The sequence below is a fragment of the Rhipicephalus microplus genome, chromosome 9, assembly GCF_043290135.1.
Source record: "Rhipicephalus microplus isolate Deutch F79 chromosome 9, USDA_Rmic, whole genome shotgun sequence".
NCBI lineage: Eukaryota > Metazoa > Arthropoda > Arachnida > Ixodida > Ixodidae > Rhipicephalus > Rhipicephalus microplus.
This window is the reverse complement of record NC_134708.1, coordinates 24,790,269-24,810,301: the sequence shown is the minus strand read 5'-3', so window position 1 is coordinate 24,810,301 and position 20,033 is coordinate 24,790,269. Positions and strand designations below refer to the sequence as shown.

Below are 20,033 nucleotides of genomic sequence, written 5' to 3'. Positions count from 1 at the left end.
AGATTACCCCTTTGATAAAGAATGCAACAAGGTCGTATTGACTGTTAAAAACGGGAGTTTATCGAATAAATCCAAATTGTAAATAACTTTACCGCCGAGCCCTAGTTACACTTGCACCCGCGCTTATATGTTGTGATACAATAGATTGGGAGCACCAGCTGCATTGAATGCAATGAAAGAAAAAGAGGCTGTCATGCAGTGTATAAGACTAAATTGTAAAAAATTTCACAATTATGAATTTACTATTTTTCTTCTTAATTAACCCTATTTCATGGCCATTTGAGGTAGGCTAATATTTTCTCCGTTGCATTTCATGAACACGTACAGTGCTGTAAAAGAAAGTCTGTACAAATACTACATTTTGACAATTGAGCATTCGGACAACCGTGAAATGCATTCAAACTAGTCCAAGGTACCACTACGTGGTACCTTGGACTGGTACTAACGGGAATCAAAAACGGTGAGAAAGATGTTGAAACGAAATGTTAAAGCGCAATTTTATTAATTCTTTCGGTGCTTGCAGGGCTTAGTTGAGGTCTTCCATGTGAACTGTTTGATGCTCGTCCCAGTCTTCCGCTGCAAAAGGATGGTAGGCAAAGTGAAAAAAAAATTCACTCTGTTGTCGCAACCTGCACATTTGCTGAATGTCATAGCAACATGCAGAACGTGGTGGCAGCTTTGAACGTAGCATGCCTCTGTTATTTCTGCAATTCAGTACAAGATGTAAATGTCCGCAATGACCAGCGCAAAAACACGGCAACGCACACGAAGTGCTTAAGGCCTTTTGTCTCGCTACCAGCTCGGACAACTCACTTATCTTAAGTGAGCTGTGGTGCTGGTCTTTGCTTTCGTAACCAAACTATGGACAGCGACTCTGTGCTGCTTCCCATACAAATTTTAAGTGCAGTACGCTCCTGTGTCTACAAAGTCTTGAGCTTCGTAACAGGTCCTAGTTTAGGCTCTTTAAAATAGTGTTCCACAAAGACAGAGTGTTAAACAATGCCAACACAATCATTTTCCGCTGTGCAAAAACCATGCATATTGCCTCAAATTTTCCATTTGAGGTTTGCATATGCAGCAGAGGAATAGTTCATAAAATAATGCATGCCTTCCAAATAGCATGAAGTGCCTAAACGATGCAGCCCAGCAGAGCCGATTACCAAGAAAAGTGCTAGATTTATAGACGACAGACTCTAGAGTTTTGCGGACACACAGTGCCACCTGTCGACGCAGTTTTGAGTAGTGCAAAGCCAGACTCCCTTGCACAGTTTGCTGTGCAACCAAATGAAATTACAGCGCACGAAACAGTGATTGAGTGAAACAATAAATGCATTTGCACATTGAACACTCGGAAAAAGAGCTACAAGTTTCTCTCCGCTAGTCGGACGCGTCACCGAACCACTGTGAAAACTTGCTGGTTCACTTGCCTGAACGACTGCGAAAGCAAGAGCAGGTAGCTCCGCGCTCTACGAAAGAAAGACCCCATTCTGGGCTACTGTTGCATTTTGAATAGCCTCGGACGTAAATGACTTGTTTTACTGATTTCTGCAGCTATTGCAAAGCATAATGGCGAGAGCGCTAAATACAGGCCGTTGCGAACATGTTGGGCAAGTGAATTACTCTCGTTCTCCACAGCAGTTCGCTTAAGTAGGTGTGATAATGTAGGTCTCCTGTTATTGTTTAGTAGCCTTGACGGAAAACCGTGGTAACTTTTATTATTAAGCTTAACAGAACCCCCCTGACGGCGGTGCGTGACATACAAGAGTAGACAGGTGACGCCTGTCTGCTTGGGCGTGGCATACATCGCGACCACCGATAACCTGAAGTTGTCGCCACCACACAGCATTACGCCCGTCGGGCTTTGGAGGTTCCAAGTCGCGGCGTTTACTAGGAAATGCGAACAAGTGTGTCATAAAGGTAAAACACAAAATCATCGCGACCACAAAGGTTCTTTTTTTTTTTTTGCCGTTGGTCTCCGCGATTACCGGACAGCGCTATCTCGGCGGCATCGGTTTTGCCTTTCGTTGTACAGTGAGAAAGTGGACACGCATATATCCTCCTTTGCAGTATATACAAGCGGAAGACAACCGTCACCAGAGCATTTGAGCATGTGTTATAAATCAGTTCAACGCACAGGAAGCGAGAAATCGATGGAGAATGCAACTGCAAAGCGTAAATCACCAGGGCCATTTGTGCCGGATAAAGCAAGCTTCGTACCACTGATTGCATAGATGGTTCGTGTATGCACAGAACCCACGTCGGAGTGCTTGCCTCGGAATGCGTGTCATGCGATGCTCGCTTGCAGTTAAATTACCAGTTGCAGCACACCGAAATAGATGCACCATCTTTTGCATTGTGCCCGCATTTCGTTTTGATGAGCTTCCTACTTTTATGAAGCGAGATTGGATTGAAGATTGAAGGAAGAAGTTTGCCAGGTCCTTGATTTTCAGGAAACCACGCAAGACCAACGAAAGAGCAGGGTCTATGCACGTTCGCTTGCGGACGGCTCTCTGTGCACTACCCAATTATGGCCGGCGCGGCGATGGGGGCGCTGATGGCAGTGTTTTTCGCAGCGCCGCCTGGGGTCTGACGTTTATGAGTCACGATTGCGATTGCACAACTGTACACACCGACGATGCCTATGTAATTGTTGGTACAGCATAGACTAGCATCATCTAACAAAGAGACCAGCTAAAGATCGACTGGCACACAGGTGTAACGTCCAATATTGAAACGATGCCCCGGTGTGATCTTGCAGAACATGACGAATGTTTGTGAAATGCTGATTGTGACCCTTTGTACAAATCTGTGCACGTCAGCGTACGTTGTGGGCCCCACATGAGTGAATATGGAAACTGTTTCACTCTGGGTTTTATGCCAACAGTTCAAAGAACCTTGCCACATAAACTGACCGGCAGGGTGTCTGAACACTTACTTTGACACTCCCTGGAGCAGTAATACACCGGGTCCATCTTCTGCTGGACACACCTGTTGGTAGATGGATGGCACCTTGTAGTTACGTGAATGTACGACTTACAATGCCTATGCAGTTACAGGGACAGCATTGACTAGCCTTGCCTCTCAGGATACCTTCTAGAAATTGACGGGATAAGGAGCATGTACTAAATTGTAGAAGTGACCTCTTTAAGGAGTCCTGGCACAAAATTTCGTGGCTAAGATAGCCTCTGAAATCCATTTTTGTGAACCTGCACATATATGAACTATCAAAGATCGAAAGCGAATATAACTGGAGAAATATTTTATCCAAATTTCAGCATCTACAATGGAGTGCCGTGCACTGCACCTCACGACACTTAACAGGTAGGGTGTATAAAATTTAAATTATCTAGAGAGCATTTTTTAAATTTTCAAGTGGCATCGTTTTCCTGAGGAGAACCTGTGGATGAAGCTTGTGCAACTCTAATTTGCATTTCAGTGCTCATAACTAAACATACACATTTTGAACAGACACTTGAAAAGCAGCACAGAAAAACTACAAAGGCAGAACACTGCACTTTCACAAACTCAAGAGGTGGCAAACACTTACAGTGCACACTTTTTGAGCTTGACGTCTTCGCTTTTGCCGCACTTGGCACACTTCCGCTGTGCAGTTTTTAGTGCGGCAGGGGCAGCCTTGGCTGACGATTTCTTGTCTGCAACCTGGACTTTCTTCGCTGGTGCTGGCATCTGTTCTGGCTTAGACTTGGCTTTTGACGATGATGCCTTTTGCGGAGGCTTCGGTGTTTCCTGAGGCTTTTCAGGTTGCTGGGCAGTGGACGTGGCTTCGCCACTCCCTTCTATCTTCAACATGAGTCCTTCTAGGGCGGTGGTGAGCTTGCTGGCTTTGTCCTCTTCGTCGAGGTTGATCACCTCGGCTCGAGACCTTGGTGGCAGAGGATCCGCGCCATTCTTCATCAAGGTGGGTTGCGGTCGCTTCCCTGTCGACGTGACATTGGTGGAGAGGGTGACGGAGAGTTTCTTTTTGGACTTCTTTTTCTTCCGTGGAACGGAAGCATCTGACGTGCTGCCGTCGGCTTGCGCTTCACAGGTGCAAGCTTCACCGATTTGAGCTTTCAGGACTTCGTCCAGCATTCTCTCCCTGAACATCTTCTCTGCAGCCTGCAGTATGACTATGACCTGCGAGAAAAACAGAGAGAAATGTTACAAATTTCATTGCATGTTGCAATAAAAACCTGCAATGCTCCTTGCTGTACACAAATGCAACACCCTACACCTGAAGCTTTCACAGGGGACACTGATGCAAGAGACAATTGAGAGACACAGGTGCGTTTAGATCAAAATAAGGCTTGAAAATAAGACTTGAAGCAATAGACTTCATACCCTATATAGTTGAACTCCTTTATAAGAGACACACTGGGCAGCAGTTCCTGTTCATTGCATGTGGTGTCTTCTATATGCAGGGTACCATGCACATGCACGCACACACACACACATATTGAAAGCCCAAAGAAAAATAGGCGAGAAAAACATTTTTCAACGTGCAGCATCAAGCAGGCGACATCCCGCTCCTCAGCACACTGCATTAAATGCCGAGTCACAAAAGCGCACATCCTTCACCATAGTGAAGGCAAGCTATTTACATACATCATTTACCATAGTCGGTATGCCGATCTCAAGCGAAACATCAGTGCGCAGTCACCATTGCCAGCGAGATGGCGCAAAAGCCGCGCTTGGAGCCCCAATCCTGTAAACGCATACTCTGCCCTACAGTGCGTGGTTGCCTATGCGTGCGCATGCTTATATCGGGGTGGGGTAGCATTGTACATCTTGGGCTTTGACTGGAATGATGGTGTAGTTACAGGGTGCACTAAGCTCTCACTTTTTTTTCTCGGCAGAGCCCCCGTTCGTGAAAAGAGCACCCTTTTCAATCACAGCAAAGTAACAACTGTGACACTAGTTTGGGCTCATCCTGTGTATACCTGTGCGTATACGTTTTGCACAATCCTTTGTGTTAGAGCAGCGCATTAAGTGTTCAGCTATGAACGTCGTTAGCTTGTGCTTGTCCTCTGTGTGCATTTTGTGCGTTCCTTCTTCTTAAGCAGCGCACTGAACGTTTCAATCTAGTTGCCATTCTTTGCATAACATTTTGAATTATTGCCATCACATTCACTGCTTTAATGTTGCAGCTGCAGTGACAATTTTTAGATATTTCTTGATTAGTTGTTTGTGAAGATTGCAGTTTCTGTATATTTGTGGCTTGGTATCAAATATGCAGGTACGTTTTTAGTCCAGTACATACTTGTTAAAATATAAAATAATTTCCGCACCCTTTGGGAAGCAAACTTTTTTTTCTAAACTCTAGAGTTTATAGAAGTAAATCAACACATCAAAGTAATCCGTAGTCAGAACTGTATGTCAGAAAACAAGAATGAACAAAAGTTTCGGCGTGTCAAACGTTTTTTCGCGAAACACCTGCTTCACTTGCTTCGACTTGAGAGCACTAGATCACAGTCTTGGAATTTAGGTGGTCGGCTTATATTCGAGCTAATATGGCAGGTTGCAGAATGAACTAGAGATCTCTACTGTGTGCATTTCCGTCAATTACAACAAAGTGCACTCGTGATACAGTAGTGGTGAACGCAGTCGTCATCTTATCAACAGTGAACCAAGTCACGCCTTTCTACCTGCACCATCACCAAGGGGTGTGCGAATATGGGAGTTTCGAATTCAAATAGACTTTTGAATTGCTAGTATCTGAATTTTCGAATAGTTAGACTAGACGAATATCTTAAGTGTGACAAAAGCCACTGTCACAACTTGGTTGGGGTGGGGAGGATAAATCACTAGCACTACCGTCGCTACAGAAGGCCTCCCGCTAACCTTTCACTGACATACCAGTTGAAATGCGAGCAAATATTTATTTTAAACGAGATCACGTCGTTTTTGCACGTCATGGCTCCAGTGCAAAAGTCCAGAGAGCAGTCTGGGAGACTGTCGAACTGCAGGCATAAGAAAATGACGAGCACAGAGCTCAGACCTTACAGGCGAGAGGTTCAAAAATGTTTGAATGAGCTCCTGAACCACCCCAGATGAAGAATGATCTTTTGAAACAATGGAAAGCGCATAGAGCTACACATAATCCATATATCGCGGAAGCTGCTTTGCGGTATCTGCCAATCCACACTACTTAGGTGCCCAGTGAGCGCGTGTTTTCAACTGCAGGAAACATAGCAACATCAGGGTGAGAAAGTCTGAAGCGACGTCGCGTGGAACAGCACGTGTTTCTGCATCAAATTCATTGCCACGACAATCCATCGCCTTTCGGCGGCAGTACCTAGCTGCATTATAGGCTCGAGGACATGAGCCGATAGCATTTCTTTGTTGTTCTTTTTCAATTAAAAAAAGAAAAAAATCCTTGGTATTCGACTTGACATTCAACATTTCTGGCTATTTATTTTCTAATATTCGATTTGAATTAAATTCGAGATGAAATCTCACTATTCGCACACTCCTACCATCAACCACTACAATGAAAAAATTCGCAAACAAGGGCTGGTATGCTCAAGCGGACGTTTTGACAAGTACCCTTGTCGAAACGTCGCCTCAAGCACACACCCCAACTCCTGTTTATCCATTTTTTCATAACAACATTTCATCTTCTTTTTCCTGTCTTTTTTTTTTTTGATCAACCACTACAGTGTGCGAGTTCTATAACGTGCCACTCCACTCACTTTGCACACGCAGTTCAGCTTGGCTGTACAGTTATGGAAGGTTTTGACATTCTGACACAGGAATACCTGTGTAATTGTTACCTGTCATCGCTTGTGTAGCAAGCGATGACAGGTGTAACGGTTCTAGCCGGTGAAATGCTGCCATCGTGAAAAACAAAAGATACACACACACTGATGTGAGTGGGGAAAAAAAAAGTTCGTTACACACCTCACGCCGGTTCCAGAACATGCAGTTCTTGTCCCCAACATCGTCCAAGTCCGAGTCGTCCGGCTCGGCTGCAACAACAAACGGAAGCGTGGTTCAGGGAGCTCTCAGGTTGTCATAGTAATCAAAACGAATGTCACGCAACAGTACTATCATCTCCCCTGTCAACTTACAATTGATTCGCTATAAACTCATATAGCATTTTACCACAGTTGTGTCCACTTGTAACGATACCATTTATACAACAATGTATCGGATATAACGACGAACATCGATAAAACCGCTCACTTTTGTATGCCTTCTATGGTAAAATAAACCGCTTATTACAATGCTGGGACATCGGATGTAGCAACTGAATTTGGCCACAGTATGCGTCGAAAATGGCACTTCACGCCGACTGCGCCTTGCTGTGGACATCGGCGAGAGTGACTACCGCGATGACGTGGTTGAACAGCCTACCCAAGTGCTGTCATTGTAGGAGTCCTAATGGATTATGAAGTTCCTCTAGGACTTCGTTTCCATGAAAAACCTGCCACTCAGCTAATAGAGCACCTAGATGTTCTCTTGAGAAAGATGCACGCCAGCTTCGCGTGAAGCAGACAAAGCTGACAGACTATGGCTTTTCTTCAGACAAGTAATACATAGTGCGCTACCATGCTTGCATGTAAATAAGGCGTTTTGATCTCTCTGTTGCCTTGTTTTCTCAAGCCGCTAATAATGATCAGTTAGAACGATGGGATTTCCTAGCCAGTGCTTGGATATGGTTATAAGTGAACGGAACAGAATCGCAATTTACCCTCCACTCCTGTAACAACTCTACAATAAGGGCTGATAGTATTACTGAAAAAAAGAAAAAAATACTAAATGAATTTCGGATTTAATAAGGCAAATGCATTCTGCATGCACATAGGCAGAGCAGTGCCGCACCGGTGCTTCTGAATCTAAGCTTCTGCAAGCTTAGATTCATAAGTCTGCCTAGTCGTTTTCTGTTCCCAACAGATGGCAATGCTGGCAGTTTCAGTGTTTTGGTTTGCACGTGCAAAGAAACATTTGTTTGGTCTTGTCACATTCCAGTACGCGAGTGACGCAGTTTCTGCTCCCTGTTTGCTTGACGCCACACAATGTTGGTTGCACCACACAGCAACATACATGGGGGACCCTTCAGCATCTGATTTTCAGAGATTAGAATGAAGGGTTGTCGACCATATTTTCTTTTGAGCATGCTCTTAAAGTTAAAAACTAAACAAAAATTCAACTGTCTTCATGTCTGTGCACAAAGGTAGTTGACAGTAGACCAAATTTAAACGTTTTGAAGACGCACAGTTTGCAAAACATGGGCCAAAAAAATATGCTGTACATACACCGAAAAAAGTCACTCACAATCATCCGAGAACGTGCCGTGAGCCCTACAGGTGCTGCACTGTCGAGAAATGTGGAATGAACAGTTCTCCATGATGTGATCGCTCACGGCAAACATTATGCTGCTCCAGTTCTTGATGCCATGCTCATCATCGCTGCAGGAGCTGTACTCACTGCAGTCATCACTCCTGCATTGAGAGGAAGACACAGACACAAAAAAATTAGAGCATCTTTGCACTAGCGCTGCCAAGCCTGACGAAACGGTGGTGCTGGGCAGCCTTTCCTTAGAAAATGTAGGCTTGGCTTGTAGAGGCAAGCAAGCGCCACCACCTGTTCTCGTTCACCTATTGCCCGTGGCGCATGCCCAAGAATTGAGTGGTTTTGTAAGAACAATGTGCAGCTTTAGAATAATGGAGGTTATATACTTTAATAAAAGATTACAGATGACCTACGAAATTGTGGTGCTTAATTTAATGCATATGATTATTTAAATAAAGGAAAGAATTTATTCTTAAATTACAGCAACACTCTGATTTTCTATGCGTATATATGTCACCACCTGACGAATGCAGATTGACTTCATGATCATCTTCTTTCATCTTTCTATCTTTCTATACCCACTTTCTGATTCCACTCCCCCTTTATCCCTTACAACCCAACTCCTCATCTTCACTCCACTTTCCCACTCCTTGCTATACTAATTTACGCTATGCAATGGTACGGGCTGCTATACTATACTATGTATGACCATGCAATATGAGCTGTTATTACTATACTACGTATGACTGCACAATGATATGAGTAGCTATGCATGACTGGGCAATGGTATGAGCTGTTATACTATACTACTCATGACTACACAATATGAGTTGCTATACTTTACTATGCAAGACTAGGGGACGATATGAGCTGCTTTGTACAAAACCCACTCTCTGTTGCACATGCCCGTTCCTTTGTCTCTCACCTTTTTTTTTCCTTTCTTGTCCCCCTTGTTGTCACTTCCCTCTACCATTTTGCACTACATGACACATGTACAGGGCTTTTTTTTCCCAATGCAATGTAATGCAATGCAATTTTTTAAAGCAATGTCAAGCACTGGTGTGGCTCTGTGGCAGAGCACCTGTCTGCCACGCAGATGGCCTGGCCTGCAATGCCGCTCCAACCCAAGGCACATTTTTGTTCTACCCACAACCTGATTCGATCTCCCGACCTGCCGCGTCGATTGAGTGAGTTACAGAGTAAATATAAGTACATCGGAGTTATCTGCAATGAGGACTGTATGCAAGAAAACAAAAATGGATGCTCTAAACCCATTTGAACAAATGTTATGGCATGTTGAGCATTTGTGACCGACAAAGCTTCACATGTCGACTCGCCCGTTAATTTTTAACAGACCATATGTTTTGTTCAAAGGGGTTCACAACATCCATTCTTGCACCGAGCACTCATTCGAGGCGATTGTTACAGACTTATTCACATTTTAACTCATTTAATTTAGGTAAGCTATTACACCAAAAAGAAGAAAAAGCGTATGAAATGTTTGCTATTTTAAAAACTACATACTATCATACTAAAATGAAAGAGAAAAATTTTTAGAGGCTTGTTTCTTTGTTGGTGCAACCTTAATGAAAACAAACGTTTGTCTTTTCATCCACAATATTTTCTTCACATTTATATCAAAATTGCTACAATAAAGTTGAAACAGCAAGGTTAATGTCCCCTATACCATGCTTCACATTGTCATCTGTTGTTCACTCATGTTATAATACAAAAATAGTTGCACATTTAAAATCTCTATGCAAACATACGTAAACTCGCCAAGTTTGACTTCAATCGATACAAAACAAAAAAATATTTCAATACCCGCGTCCTTCTTGAAATATGGACGAAAAACTCACATATATTCCTCGATATCCATGAGTTCGCTGGGCAGCAGTGCGACGACTTCCGCAAACTCTGCAGCACGGTCGGGCGCCTTGCGCATGACCTCCCCGACTTCATCGTAGTCTGGGTTCTGCCACCCGAAGCAGTATTCGTCGACATAGTTGAAAAACGGTTTTTGAGGGCAGAAGTCATCGGGGATGGACCAGTAGGGGTTGGAGGTAAAGTTCAGGTAGTAGTGCTTAAGGGTGCAGTCGGTGGCCTTTATCCACTGCTTCAGCACGGCAACAACGCCTGCCGCAAAACGGCTGTACAGCGGCGCAGTTGCGTACACCTGACGGAGGGGAGAAAGACGAGGCACTCGTTCTGGTTGCTCGGTTTTGCGAATTCCACTGACAGTTCTGCGTTCCTTTACAGAAACATCAAGGTTCACCTAATGCTTCTTAAATTGAACACACTCACACAAAGCACTGTTTAACATAATGAAGGAAATTCAACCAGTTTCACACTAAGAAAGCTGTAAGCATGCGAAAGCAAGTGATTGGCTAGCGCGATCACGTGGTCTCATCAAGTTAGGTTTGAAATACTGTACTGACTCGATCGTAACATGACCCCCGATTGACACGCGAGGGGTGACCTATTAATGCGTCCAGGAAAAAAGAAAAATTATTAAAAAATTGCACGCATCATTGCACTTTTATGACAACTCGAATTTTGATATATATATATATATGATTTCAATGTGACGGTTGTCTTCAAGTAACAGAAGTTAAAAAAAAACTATCGTTACATTAGAAGAAACGTGGCATACACGCTTACGCTCGATTGGGCAAAGCAAGGTCACATGATTTCAAGGACTGGCACTTCAGTGAACATCTTGCATCATGTGACTGGCCACAGACACAGCCAGAATCCGGCCAAGTGTACGCTCCATGTTATCTGCATGGTGCTCTTAGCTGCGCAGGTGCCTTGCATTGACCCACCACAATTATTGTAAGCCTGTAATCAATTAAAGTACAAATTGTCCTGCCTTATTATTCATAATGTGTCTCACTCCAATAATTGTAAGCTTTTCATTATTTGTCCTGCCTTATATATTTTATGTAAATAGGAAGTTTATGAATGGGGGCCCCCCAAAATAGCGCCGAGACCACTGCACATGCGCCAAAGCCGAACCACATTTGGGTTTCGTGTTGGGGACGCTATTTCTCAAATTTATTGGGCGCCCCAACGCCTTCCCCAAAAGCTTTGTGACAAACAAACGTGACGTCACCCACTGTAGTGAGCGCTGGCCTAGAATAAGGGGGACAATGTGCAAAGCACAGCAGACCCTATTCGAAGACTTTTAACTCTTGCTTGATCCAAAGCGGGCATACGAAAAGGGCTCGGCGGCCCCCAAGCTTTTGAGGACCCCATTAGAAAGCGCCCCATGTAAGAGCCCTGGAACTTGTTTTTAGCAATGCGCTTACTCACCCCTATGGAAACAGTAAAGGGCTAAAAATAGGTTGACATGAATAGGAAAATGGGAATTGTAGTGGCATATGAGTAATGTGTTTGTGTACTATGACAGACATGCATGAATTTGCATACAAAATGGTTGTTCAAGAGACGCACCTGTAACTTCATCCTGAGTACATTAGAAGGTTGGCCAAATACTGTTCTATAAGAATCTCTGCAAGAGAAAAAAAGCAAGCATTTATAAGCAATTCCACACAAACTGAAACCTTTTCTACATCCCACAGTTCCCGCAGAAGTAATGACACTTTATGAGGTGCAAGACGAAAAAAAAATAATGAAGTGAAAATCGATGAGCGAAATCACGGGTCTGGCAACTGTCATCGTGTTTTCTACTTGGCACGTGATACCGTGAACAGAAGCGCAACTTCTTAAACGCGATGCCCTCGCTTTTCCTGGAATTATTCGAGTTGTTGGCACGTAGTGGCACATCATGTTGAAGTCGCAGGCACGCTCCGAAGCAACATGTGTGCGCGAAGTGAGCTCCATGATGTAACAAACGCGAACCACCGTTGACTCTACTCCCTCTAACGGCACAATGCAAACAGCCTGTCAAGTGCCTTCAAATGCATTCCAATGCCCCTGGCGTGTGAATATAGCTGCTCCTGCGTAGCACCAAATGTGCTGATCTATGTTGGCATGTCCATGCTAATGCGCAGCAAGTCCAGCATTCAAAGCGATTACACGGCAACGCTCGTTGTCATGGCCAAATTATGTGGCTGTATTGTTGAGAGTCCAATGTTTGCTCGTATCACTACCGCTACCTCAATGTCGTTGGCTGAGCAGAAAAAATGCTGGCATATATTTGCGCGTCTAGGCACAAGCTTTATTAATGGGAACAGTATTGATTGATATGTGGGGTTTAACGTCCCAAAACCACTATATGATTATGAGAGACGCCGTAGTGGAGGGCTCCGGAAATTTAGACCACCTGGGGTTCTTTAACGTGCACCCAAATCTGAGCACACGGGCCTACAACATTTCCGCCTCCATCGGAAATGCAGCCGCCGCAGCCGGGATTTGAACCCGCGCCCTGCGGGTCAGCAGCCGAGTACCTTAGCCACTAGACCACCGCGGCGGGGTAATGGGAACAGTAGACGCAAAGAATGCTATAGATTAGTGGTGAAAAAGGCTCTAATGATTTTTAAATACTGCATTGCATAGATCTAAAAGTTTCTATCTAAAATTCCCCATACTCAATGGCTTCGACATATGGCAAAACTATGCTGTGATTTTTTTTAAAGTTCTCCCTTTAATGCGTGATGTCTAGATATGCAATGTTGAAAAATGATGTTTGCACATCATTTCTAAATGTTGTTTTATCGACCGGACACTAGAACATCCAAATAAATAAAAAAAACTGTGCCATGAGTGAAACTGTAATCGTTAAACATAAAACTTGACATACCTCGTAAATTTGTTGTAGAACGGGTCGTTTGCTGCAACAGAACATCATGCAAAAAGTTCACCACACCACTTCAGGACTCCCGACTACATGCTAGACTATTAAAAAACAAACAAAAAAAACAGTGCTTACACAGTGGTCGTGCTCCTATGCTGCCACTCATATTTTGATTTGCCGCAACGTGTATAATGGCCATTAGGAATTCCTTGGCTCTTCCAAAAGTTTCTGAAAAAAATGAAGGTAACTATTGATTGCATTGAACGGACACCGAAATAGTCTTTGAAGATTTTATTACACACCCACAAACACCGCCAGGAGAGGAAAAAAAGAAGCAAAGTTCACCTTGCGTAAAACTTGAGCAGATGTTTATGTAAGAATATTCTACTAACATCTCGAAAATTTGTCGAGGTGCACCGAGCCCTTCCTTGAAACGGAGAAGAAAAAAAAAAAAACACAATGAGATTGGTCACCCTTAGTGGCGGAAAGAGCGTGGTGTAAGGAGCTATGAACTTACCAGAGATTCACTTGTAAAGACGTGTTTTCTCACGTATTCTCTTAGACTTATAATCATCCGTACCCAATATATTCGAGTCTGAAAAAGAAATATGATAAACACACAAAATGTAAAATACAAATACAGTTAAATTTGCAATCATGTAGTAACAGAATGGGTGGCTTGTATATCTGCGTTCCTAGAAACGCGATACGCTTCTGAAATTTCGCTCGTAGTGAAGAACAACGTCATTCTTGAGTAGTGACTGATGTACTACCTTCGTGAAATGACACCCGAACAGCGGCAAGCCTTTGCAATAGTATATAATGCGTGCTTATAATTTTCCTTTCCATCGCTCGCTGCGTCGTCCTCAATTTGAGCTGAACCCTTTTTGTAAGCCTCTAGGTTTCACTAAGTACCGGCAAGATGCAGCTGTTATATACCTTCCTCTTGAGGCTTAGTGGCAGATTACCATTCATGATTTGAGAATGCTCGCCGTATGTGATCCACCCCATCCTTATTTTTCTGGTTATTTCACTCTCATGGTTTGGCTCCGCGGTTACTACCTGTCCTAAGTAGACATAATCTTTCGCAATTTCTAGTGTCTCTCCGCCTATCGCAAAGTGCTGTTTTCTGCCAAGACTGTAGCACATTACTTTAGTTTTGTGGACATTCATTTTCAGACCTACTTTTCTGCTTTCCATGTTCAGTTCTGTAATCGTGACTTGTAATACGTCCCGAGTTACCCATTTGACGCAGAGTACTTAATAAGCCGTGGGTTAAATCCAGCTCTACAATTGAGAAACTTCGGGAAGCGCGTAGCACTGGCAGCCAACGATTCCCGCTCGAAGAGTTACCACTGCTTCGTTAACCAGACCGCCAATGGCATCAGTGTTTGGCGTAAGCATGTGCGACTTCTTTGTCACGAGTACAATCACATTTGGGTAATTCACAAACTTGGAGTGAGATTTGCACCTTTTATGGAGTCCCCGCTTGTCACACCAGTTGAGACACATGTCATTCGAAGCGAGTTCCGTCAGGTAGTCTCCCCCCATTTGTAGCGACGAAAGCCCGGTGTAAGGAGCAATCGCTCGCTCAACGAGGCGGTGGCACCCTCTCTGGCATGGCTCGGGTGTCAGCCATATGTTTCCGAAGTGTTCAGAGCAATTAAGTTTATTATTGCAATTTTTGGTTATTTCTGTTAATTATACTACTTCAGACCTTGTTTACAGAAAATTAGTTTTGAGAATCGCCAGCCTTTAATGACCGCTTCATTTGTGTGTATCTTGTACATTACTACCATTATGTTGGGATAGCCAGCTCTAATGTAGCCTACCTTCCCATGTTTTTGGCAAATATAACTAAAAAAAATTTCAGCATGACTATATGCCACATGAGACACTGTATGGCTGACAAGTGCTACACACTTGTCTAGTGAAATGAGCACTAAGTCCGCCTCGGTGGATCCGTGGCTAGGGTGTTTGGCTGCAGACCAGCACGTCTAGGGTTCGATTCCAGCCGCTAAAATGACATTTCAATGGAGGCGAAATTGTAAGGGTTAGTGCACTGTGCAATGTCTGTGCAAGCGACCAGATGGTCGAAATTTCCAGTGCCCTCTGGTACGGGGTTTCTTATAACCATATGGTGGTTTTGGGACGTGAAACCTCACTTTTTTTATATGTAGCACCACTACAACGAAACCCGATTCAGTGTTTAGCACGGGCAACTCGGCGATTCCCTTGACAATCGCGCGCTTGCCGGGGCAGTGGTGCCCTCTATTAAGCGGCGCGGCCAAGACCGGATGTTTCGGAAGCGTATTTTACTACCTTGGGCCAATTACTGCAATTCTTTGGTTATTTCTGTAGTTCGTTGAATTTCAGACCTCATTAGTGTATTCTTCACTGGTTTTAGCGTTGCTGGCCCTGTTGGATAGACAAGCCGGGTCCGAATCACAAAAATGATAGGAGCTCGTGAGCAAAGGCGAAGGGAAAGCCACAGAGAGGACAACCAGCGGCAGCCACACCTGATCAAACATGAGTGACAAAACACGTGCGTACACGCAACGCAAGGGAGCACAAACAAAACACACCTGTTCGTGCCACATGCACTTGAAAGTGTCAATGTGCGAACGTAAAAACTCGCTGTCTTCGAGACACAATTCGCGGCTGAATATCCCATCAGCGGACGTGTCAAACGTTATCCACCGCATCTGCGAGATGAGAAAATTCAACAATCGGATGAACAAGACATCGCGGCACACAACTTAACAACGGAAGCATGGAGGTTTGGACGAACGTCGCGAGGAAAGCGCACTCACCGTAAATACCTAATAGCGTTTCCGGGCTCCCCCCTTTTTTCCCCCTGTCTTGCTTTGCAGCTAGCTTAGAACAACGAGAATAGCGCGGGAAGAAGTATGTCCCGCAAGCTCCCGCCGGGTGTCAACATACGGGATCCCGTTTAGCAAGAAGAGGTTGAATCCGCAACTAAACACAATTGCGTTACGTGACGGAGATAGCGCGCCAACTAATCAACGGTAGTTGTCAAGCTGACACTGAAAATCCGTTGGCTTATCAGGATAAACGTATCGAAGACTGGGTGTTCTGTGCAGCAGCCGTCTCGCACATCGCAAGTTGAATTTCGCTGCTGCTGCCACCTGGTACTAGTTTTTCTGCAAAATACAATACAATGAAACAACAAACATTTAACGTTTTTTTTTAAATTTTATATTTAAAATATATTGTATTATGTATTAGGTGATTATGTTTTGGTCAAATATCAGTTAGATAAAAGCAGCATAATGGTATTCTTAAAGTCTTTTATTGCCAATCTTGAAGGCTATGTACATTGCGTTTTGGCAAAATACGTCATGACCGCCATGGTTTTGAAGCCAGCGCTTCATCAGCGCCGCCGCTAAAGCGTCACTAGCGAGTCACATGACCCCTGTCAAGGGATTGTGAACATGGCGTCTGCTGGTTGCGTGGTATGCATCGTTGTGGCGAGCGTAGGCCCGTGTTCTCCAAGCGCGCCGGGGCTCCGACCTTAGCGACAATGGGTTCACCGCGCCAGCCGTCTCAGATGGACGTCGTCAAGACGTCCGACCTACAGGGACTGCTCGAGTTCTGCACGAAAACCGTCTTCAGCTCGACCACGAGCAACTCCGAACAGGTGAATACACCGCCGTCACGATGACACGTTATCAAAAAAAGAGTAACGCCGCCTCAGTATGCGGGCTTTCTCGCTTTCGCGGAGCCTCGGAAGCTTAGCGACGAACTCGCCCGAGTCACCGCGCTCACTGCCGCTGCGAAAGCTCGCGTGTGACAGCTTGCGGAGGCGTTCTTCGTAATCCATATCCGCCGATCACCACAATCCAACCTTGCGCACGGCTCGCCATGTGGTCGGCTTATCCTATGCATCTATCGCTCGAGAAGAGACCGGATACGTGTGACAAATCTCGTGCATCGATCCGAGACTTCCGCGTTCCGTTTCGTTTCACGGTTTCGTGGATGGAGTAGGCGCATCGCCGTGAATTGCAAGACTGGGAGATCGCGACACCGCGAAAAAAAAAAAAACAAAAAAGGGAAACCACGGTGCGACGCGAAGCTGCAGATGACCCGTCCCGTGTTTACTTTTTTTTGCGAGGGCCCACAACAACGATTTCAAAGTTGCCGTTGTCGCGTGCCAACAGTGTCGCTCAATTGTGTAGCCGGTGTCGACACATCGGTGTAGACGAAACAGCACGTGCCGTTCATGATCTGCGGTGTATTTCGAAGGCACGCTGCCTCGGAGCCGACCAACCTCAGTTGCCGCGACTGTCGGTCGAATAAACGCGATTCCTCGACCGCTAGCATCTCTAGTGTCGTGTTTATACTTCAACAGTTGCTCGACATCGAAAGTTTTACTTTCTGTCTCCCGCGATCGTGTCTGGAATTCGGTTGGGCCGTTTCCTTCTGGAACTTGTTTGTGCTCGTTTTGTCTGTGTTTTTTTTTTATTTTGCTTTCACCGAAGCGGAGCTATGCTCGTGTTGTCCATTGTCGAATGTAGGTTATCGCTGCGGAAGGCACGGCGGCGTTTTAATTTAGACCAAAACGAGTTCCTTTTCTGGTCCGTGCGGCAAGCGCGCGTTGGCGAAAAAACGAAACACTTCAGTAACATTAAAATACCGAGTAGCGGTGCACCAGTGCCACTCCCACTTCGTGCTTTTAGTATGCTTACGCTAACCGTTCTTTTTTTGTTTCGCTCTGGTTATGTGATTCACTCCGCTTGTGTAGAACCCTCCCCCTCGCCTCTCTATCGTCGTCACGTGATTTGGCAGCGCGCCTAGCACGGGAACCTTCTTGCGAAACTCGTGACACTAGAGCAACAAGTTCAAAGCGAGAAGAGGGGGTATGTGGGTGAAGTAATGTTTCTCGCACCCTCCCCCCACCCATCCCCCCTTCTACCGCAATAACTTTCACTTTGTATACATGCACAACCGCTAGTGTAGCTGAGAGGGGAGGGTCGGGTTCAAGCCCCGCCTTCGACCGGATAATTCTGAATTTTGCATGTGCATATGTACACACACACACACACACACACATGAGCATCATGAAAGGTGGTGAAATTCCCCCCCCCCCCCCCTAAAAAAAAAAAAAAAAAACAAATCTTGGCTATGCCCCTGACATACAAAAAAGGTCAGACACCTCTCCCCTAGAATGAAATCCCAACTATGCCCCTACACACTCACCTCAGCGTTTTCTATAGTCTGTTAAAACCTAAGAATAAATACATGCTCCACCCCCAGTACTGCAGCGCACCTGTCATTCACCTGTGCTGCAAAGCAATGATTAATGATTTCTGTTCTAACCGTAAGCACTTTTTTGCTAATAATGCAAATATTATGCATATTATGGATTAAAAGCTTGTCGTTTCTTGTTAAAATTTGGCTGATCAGTGAAGTTGAAAATTTATTAGGAAGTTTGCCACGAAGTAAAGCTTTTCGACCTAAAGCTATCAAAATTGACATGTGCCTATATGACCAAGCCATATGCCTGTAATGCGCCAAAGGCCCGCCTTGAGTAGAACATTTATAACAATTCTGCATGGATGGGACGGTGACCGCTGTTGGCGGAGCTCACATTTATTCTTGGGCTGTAAGAGACTGTAGTGTGTTCTTGTTGAATTTTTTCACTTTGAGACTACCCTGGCATTGCTTGGTGTTTTCTGAATTTCAACTCCTCGCGTGACATCATGCATAAAGTAGCAAATGTGAACAGTTGCGGGTACGTGGCCACAGTAACTTCTAAGTCAACAAAACTGCACAAGAAAGACAACAGCTCTTGTCATACTACGTTGTGTGGTTGCGCAAAAATTTATTTGCGGACATGCATCAACTAGCCTAGCAGGAGAGTATGTTCGACCATCTGAGATTTATATGTTGTGGAAATAATAGGCTGTACAAGTCAAGAATTATCAGCATATGTGCCCGCAGTCACAAGACTTATCTTGCTTGTGGGCACTTTGTGTTTCACTGCCTGTGTGTCTGCCCCCCTTATCAATGCCTTTGCTATCATACTGACCAACCGCTATTCAGAATGGGGCAGCTAGCTGAGAGGGCTTCACATGTCAAACAACATATTCAGTCTTCGTGCAGTTGGAAAAATTCTGACTGTTGTCGCGGGTGCAGTGCCTGACATGCCTTCGTCGGAGCACTTCTAATCTGGTTAGTTAGCACGACATAGCTATAAAAATTAGGACAAACACAGACGCCTGTCCTGTCTTGTTTGTCTGTGTTTGTCCTGAACTGCTTAAACTTAGACAAACAGTCGCGGGTGCCGCGCGTGACATGTTTTTAATAGTACTTCTAATAGGGTGAGTTATCGTGATAGAGCTATAAAACAAGTGATAATAATTTGGACAAATACAGATGGCGGTGCTGTCTTATTTGTTTGTCCTAATTTACTCAAACACAGGCGAGCATCTGTGTTTGTCCTGTATAGGCCAAGCACGTGACAGACGAACATGTGTGTTTGACCTAATCGGGCAAATACAGATGTATCTGTTCTGTAAGACAGGGTGTGCCAACAGAGACACTGGAAGGAAGTTGAGACACCGCAAGCGTTTTATTTTTGTCGTGTCCGTGTTTGTGCGCCCTCGTGAAGACCAATGTTTGTTTCAAGAGCTGAGCTCTTAAAGCTTTCTGTTGTGCCAGGTAGTGAGCAGTAATTATGGTCATCACGAACCAGTACATGCTCCGTTTATCCTCTTCAACTTCTCCTTCACTCCCACAACACTTGATTTGTACAATGTGGAATACAATAACTATGAGGGGCAAATCTGTTACGTGATTAAAAGTTGTGCGACAGCCAGTATCTTAAGGCAAAATCTCATGACATCATGCACTTATATCAGTTGAAATTGCTTAACACCTAGCCTTGTGACAAAAGCACATGACATCGCTCGGGTGACTGAAAATCGTGCAGTGTCATACATCTAGTCGGTGACTA

At 44.6% G+C, this 20,033-nt stretch overlaps 2 protein-coding genes across 6 annotated transcripts in view; one reads left to right on the top strand and one right to left on the bottom strand.

The window, feature by feature from the left end:
• Window positions 1-472: 472 nt before the first annotated feature.
• LOC119163619 (uncharacterized) overlaps window positions 473-20,033 on the bottom strand; it is a 69,323-nt gene continuing 49,762 nt past the window's right edge. The window contains exons 1-13 of one of the 3 annotated variants that reach the window (XM_037415660.2): window positions 15,868-16,190; window positions 15,640-15,759; window positions 13,572-13,649; window positions 13,400-13,481; window positions 13,190-13,282; window positions 13,061-13,091; window positions 11,752-11,809; window positions 10,155-10,471; window positions 8,278-8,444; window positions 6,901-6,968; window positions 3,548-4,137; window positions 2,936-2,988; window positions 473-576 (exon numbers count right to left, since the gene is read on the bottom strand). In XM_037415660.2, the coding sequence (XP_037271557.1) occupies window positions 527-576; window positions 2,936-2,988; window positions 3,548-4,137; window positions 6,901-6,968; window positions 8,278-8,444; window positions 10,155-10,471; window positions 11,752-11,809; window positions 13,061-13,091; window positions 13,190-13,282; window positions 13,400-13,481; window positions 13,572-13,649; window positions 15,640-15,759 (1,707 nt within the window). In that variant the 5' untranslated portion in view covers window positions 15,868-16,190 and the 3' untranslated portion in view covers window positions 473-526. Of the gene's footprint in view, window positions 577-2,935; window positions 2,989-3,547; window positions 4,138-6,900; window positions 6,969-8,277; window positions 8,445-10,154; window positions 10,472-11,751; window positions 11,810-13,060; window positions 13,092-13,189; window positions 13,283-13,399; window positions 13,482-13,571; window positions 13,650-15,639; window positions 15,760-15,867; window positions 16,191-20,033 lie in introns of those variants that run through there. The other 2 variants (XM_075873341.1, XM_075873342.1) reach the window with 2 other exon arrangements.
• LOC119163618 (phosphatidylinositol-3,5-bisphosphate 3-phosphatase MTMR14) overlaps window positions 16,488-20,033 on the top strand; it is a 48,735-nt gene continuing 45,189 nt past the window's right edge. For 2 of the 3 annotated variants that reach the window (XM_075873340.1, XM_075873339.1), the window contains exon 1: window positions 16,488-16,715. In XM_075873340.1, coding sequence (XP_075729455.1) covers window positions 16,533-16,715 — 183 coding nt within the window. In that variant the 5' untranslated portion in view covers window positions 16,488-16,532. The remainder of the gene's footprint in view (window positions 16,716-20,033) is intronic. The other variant, XM_075873338.1, reaches the window with a different exon arrangement.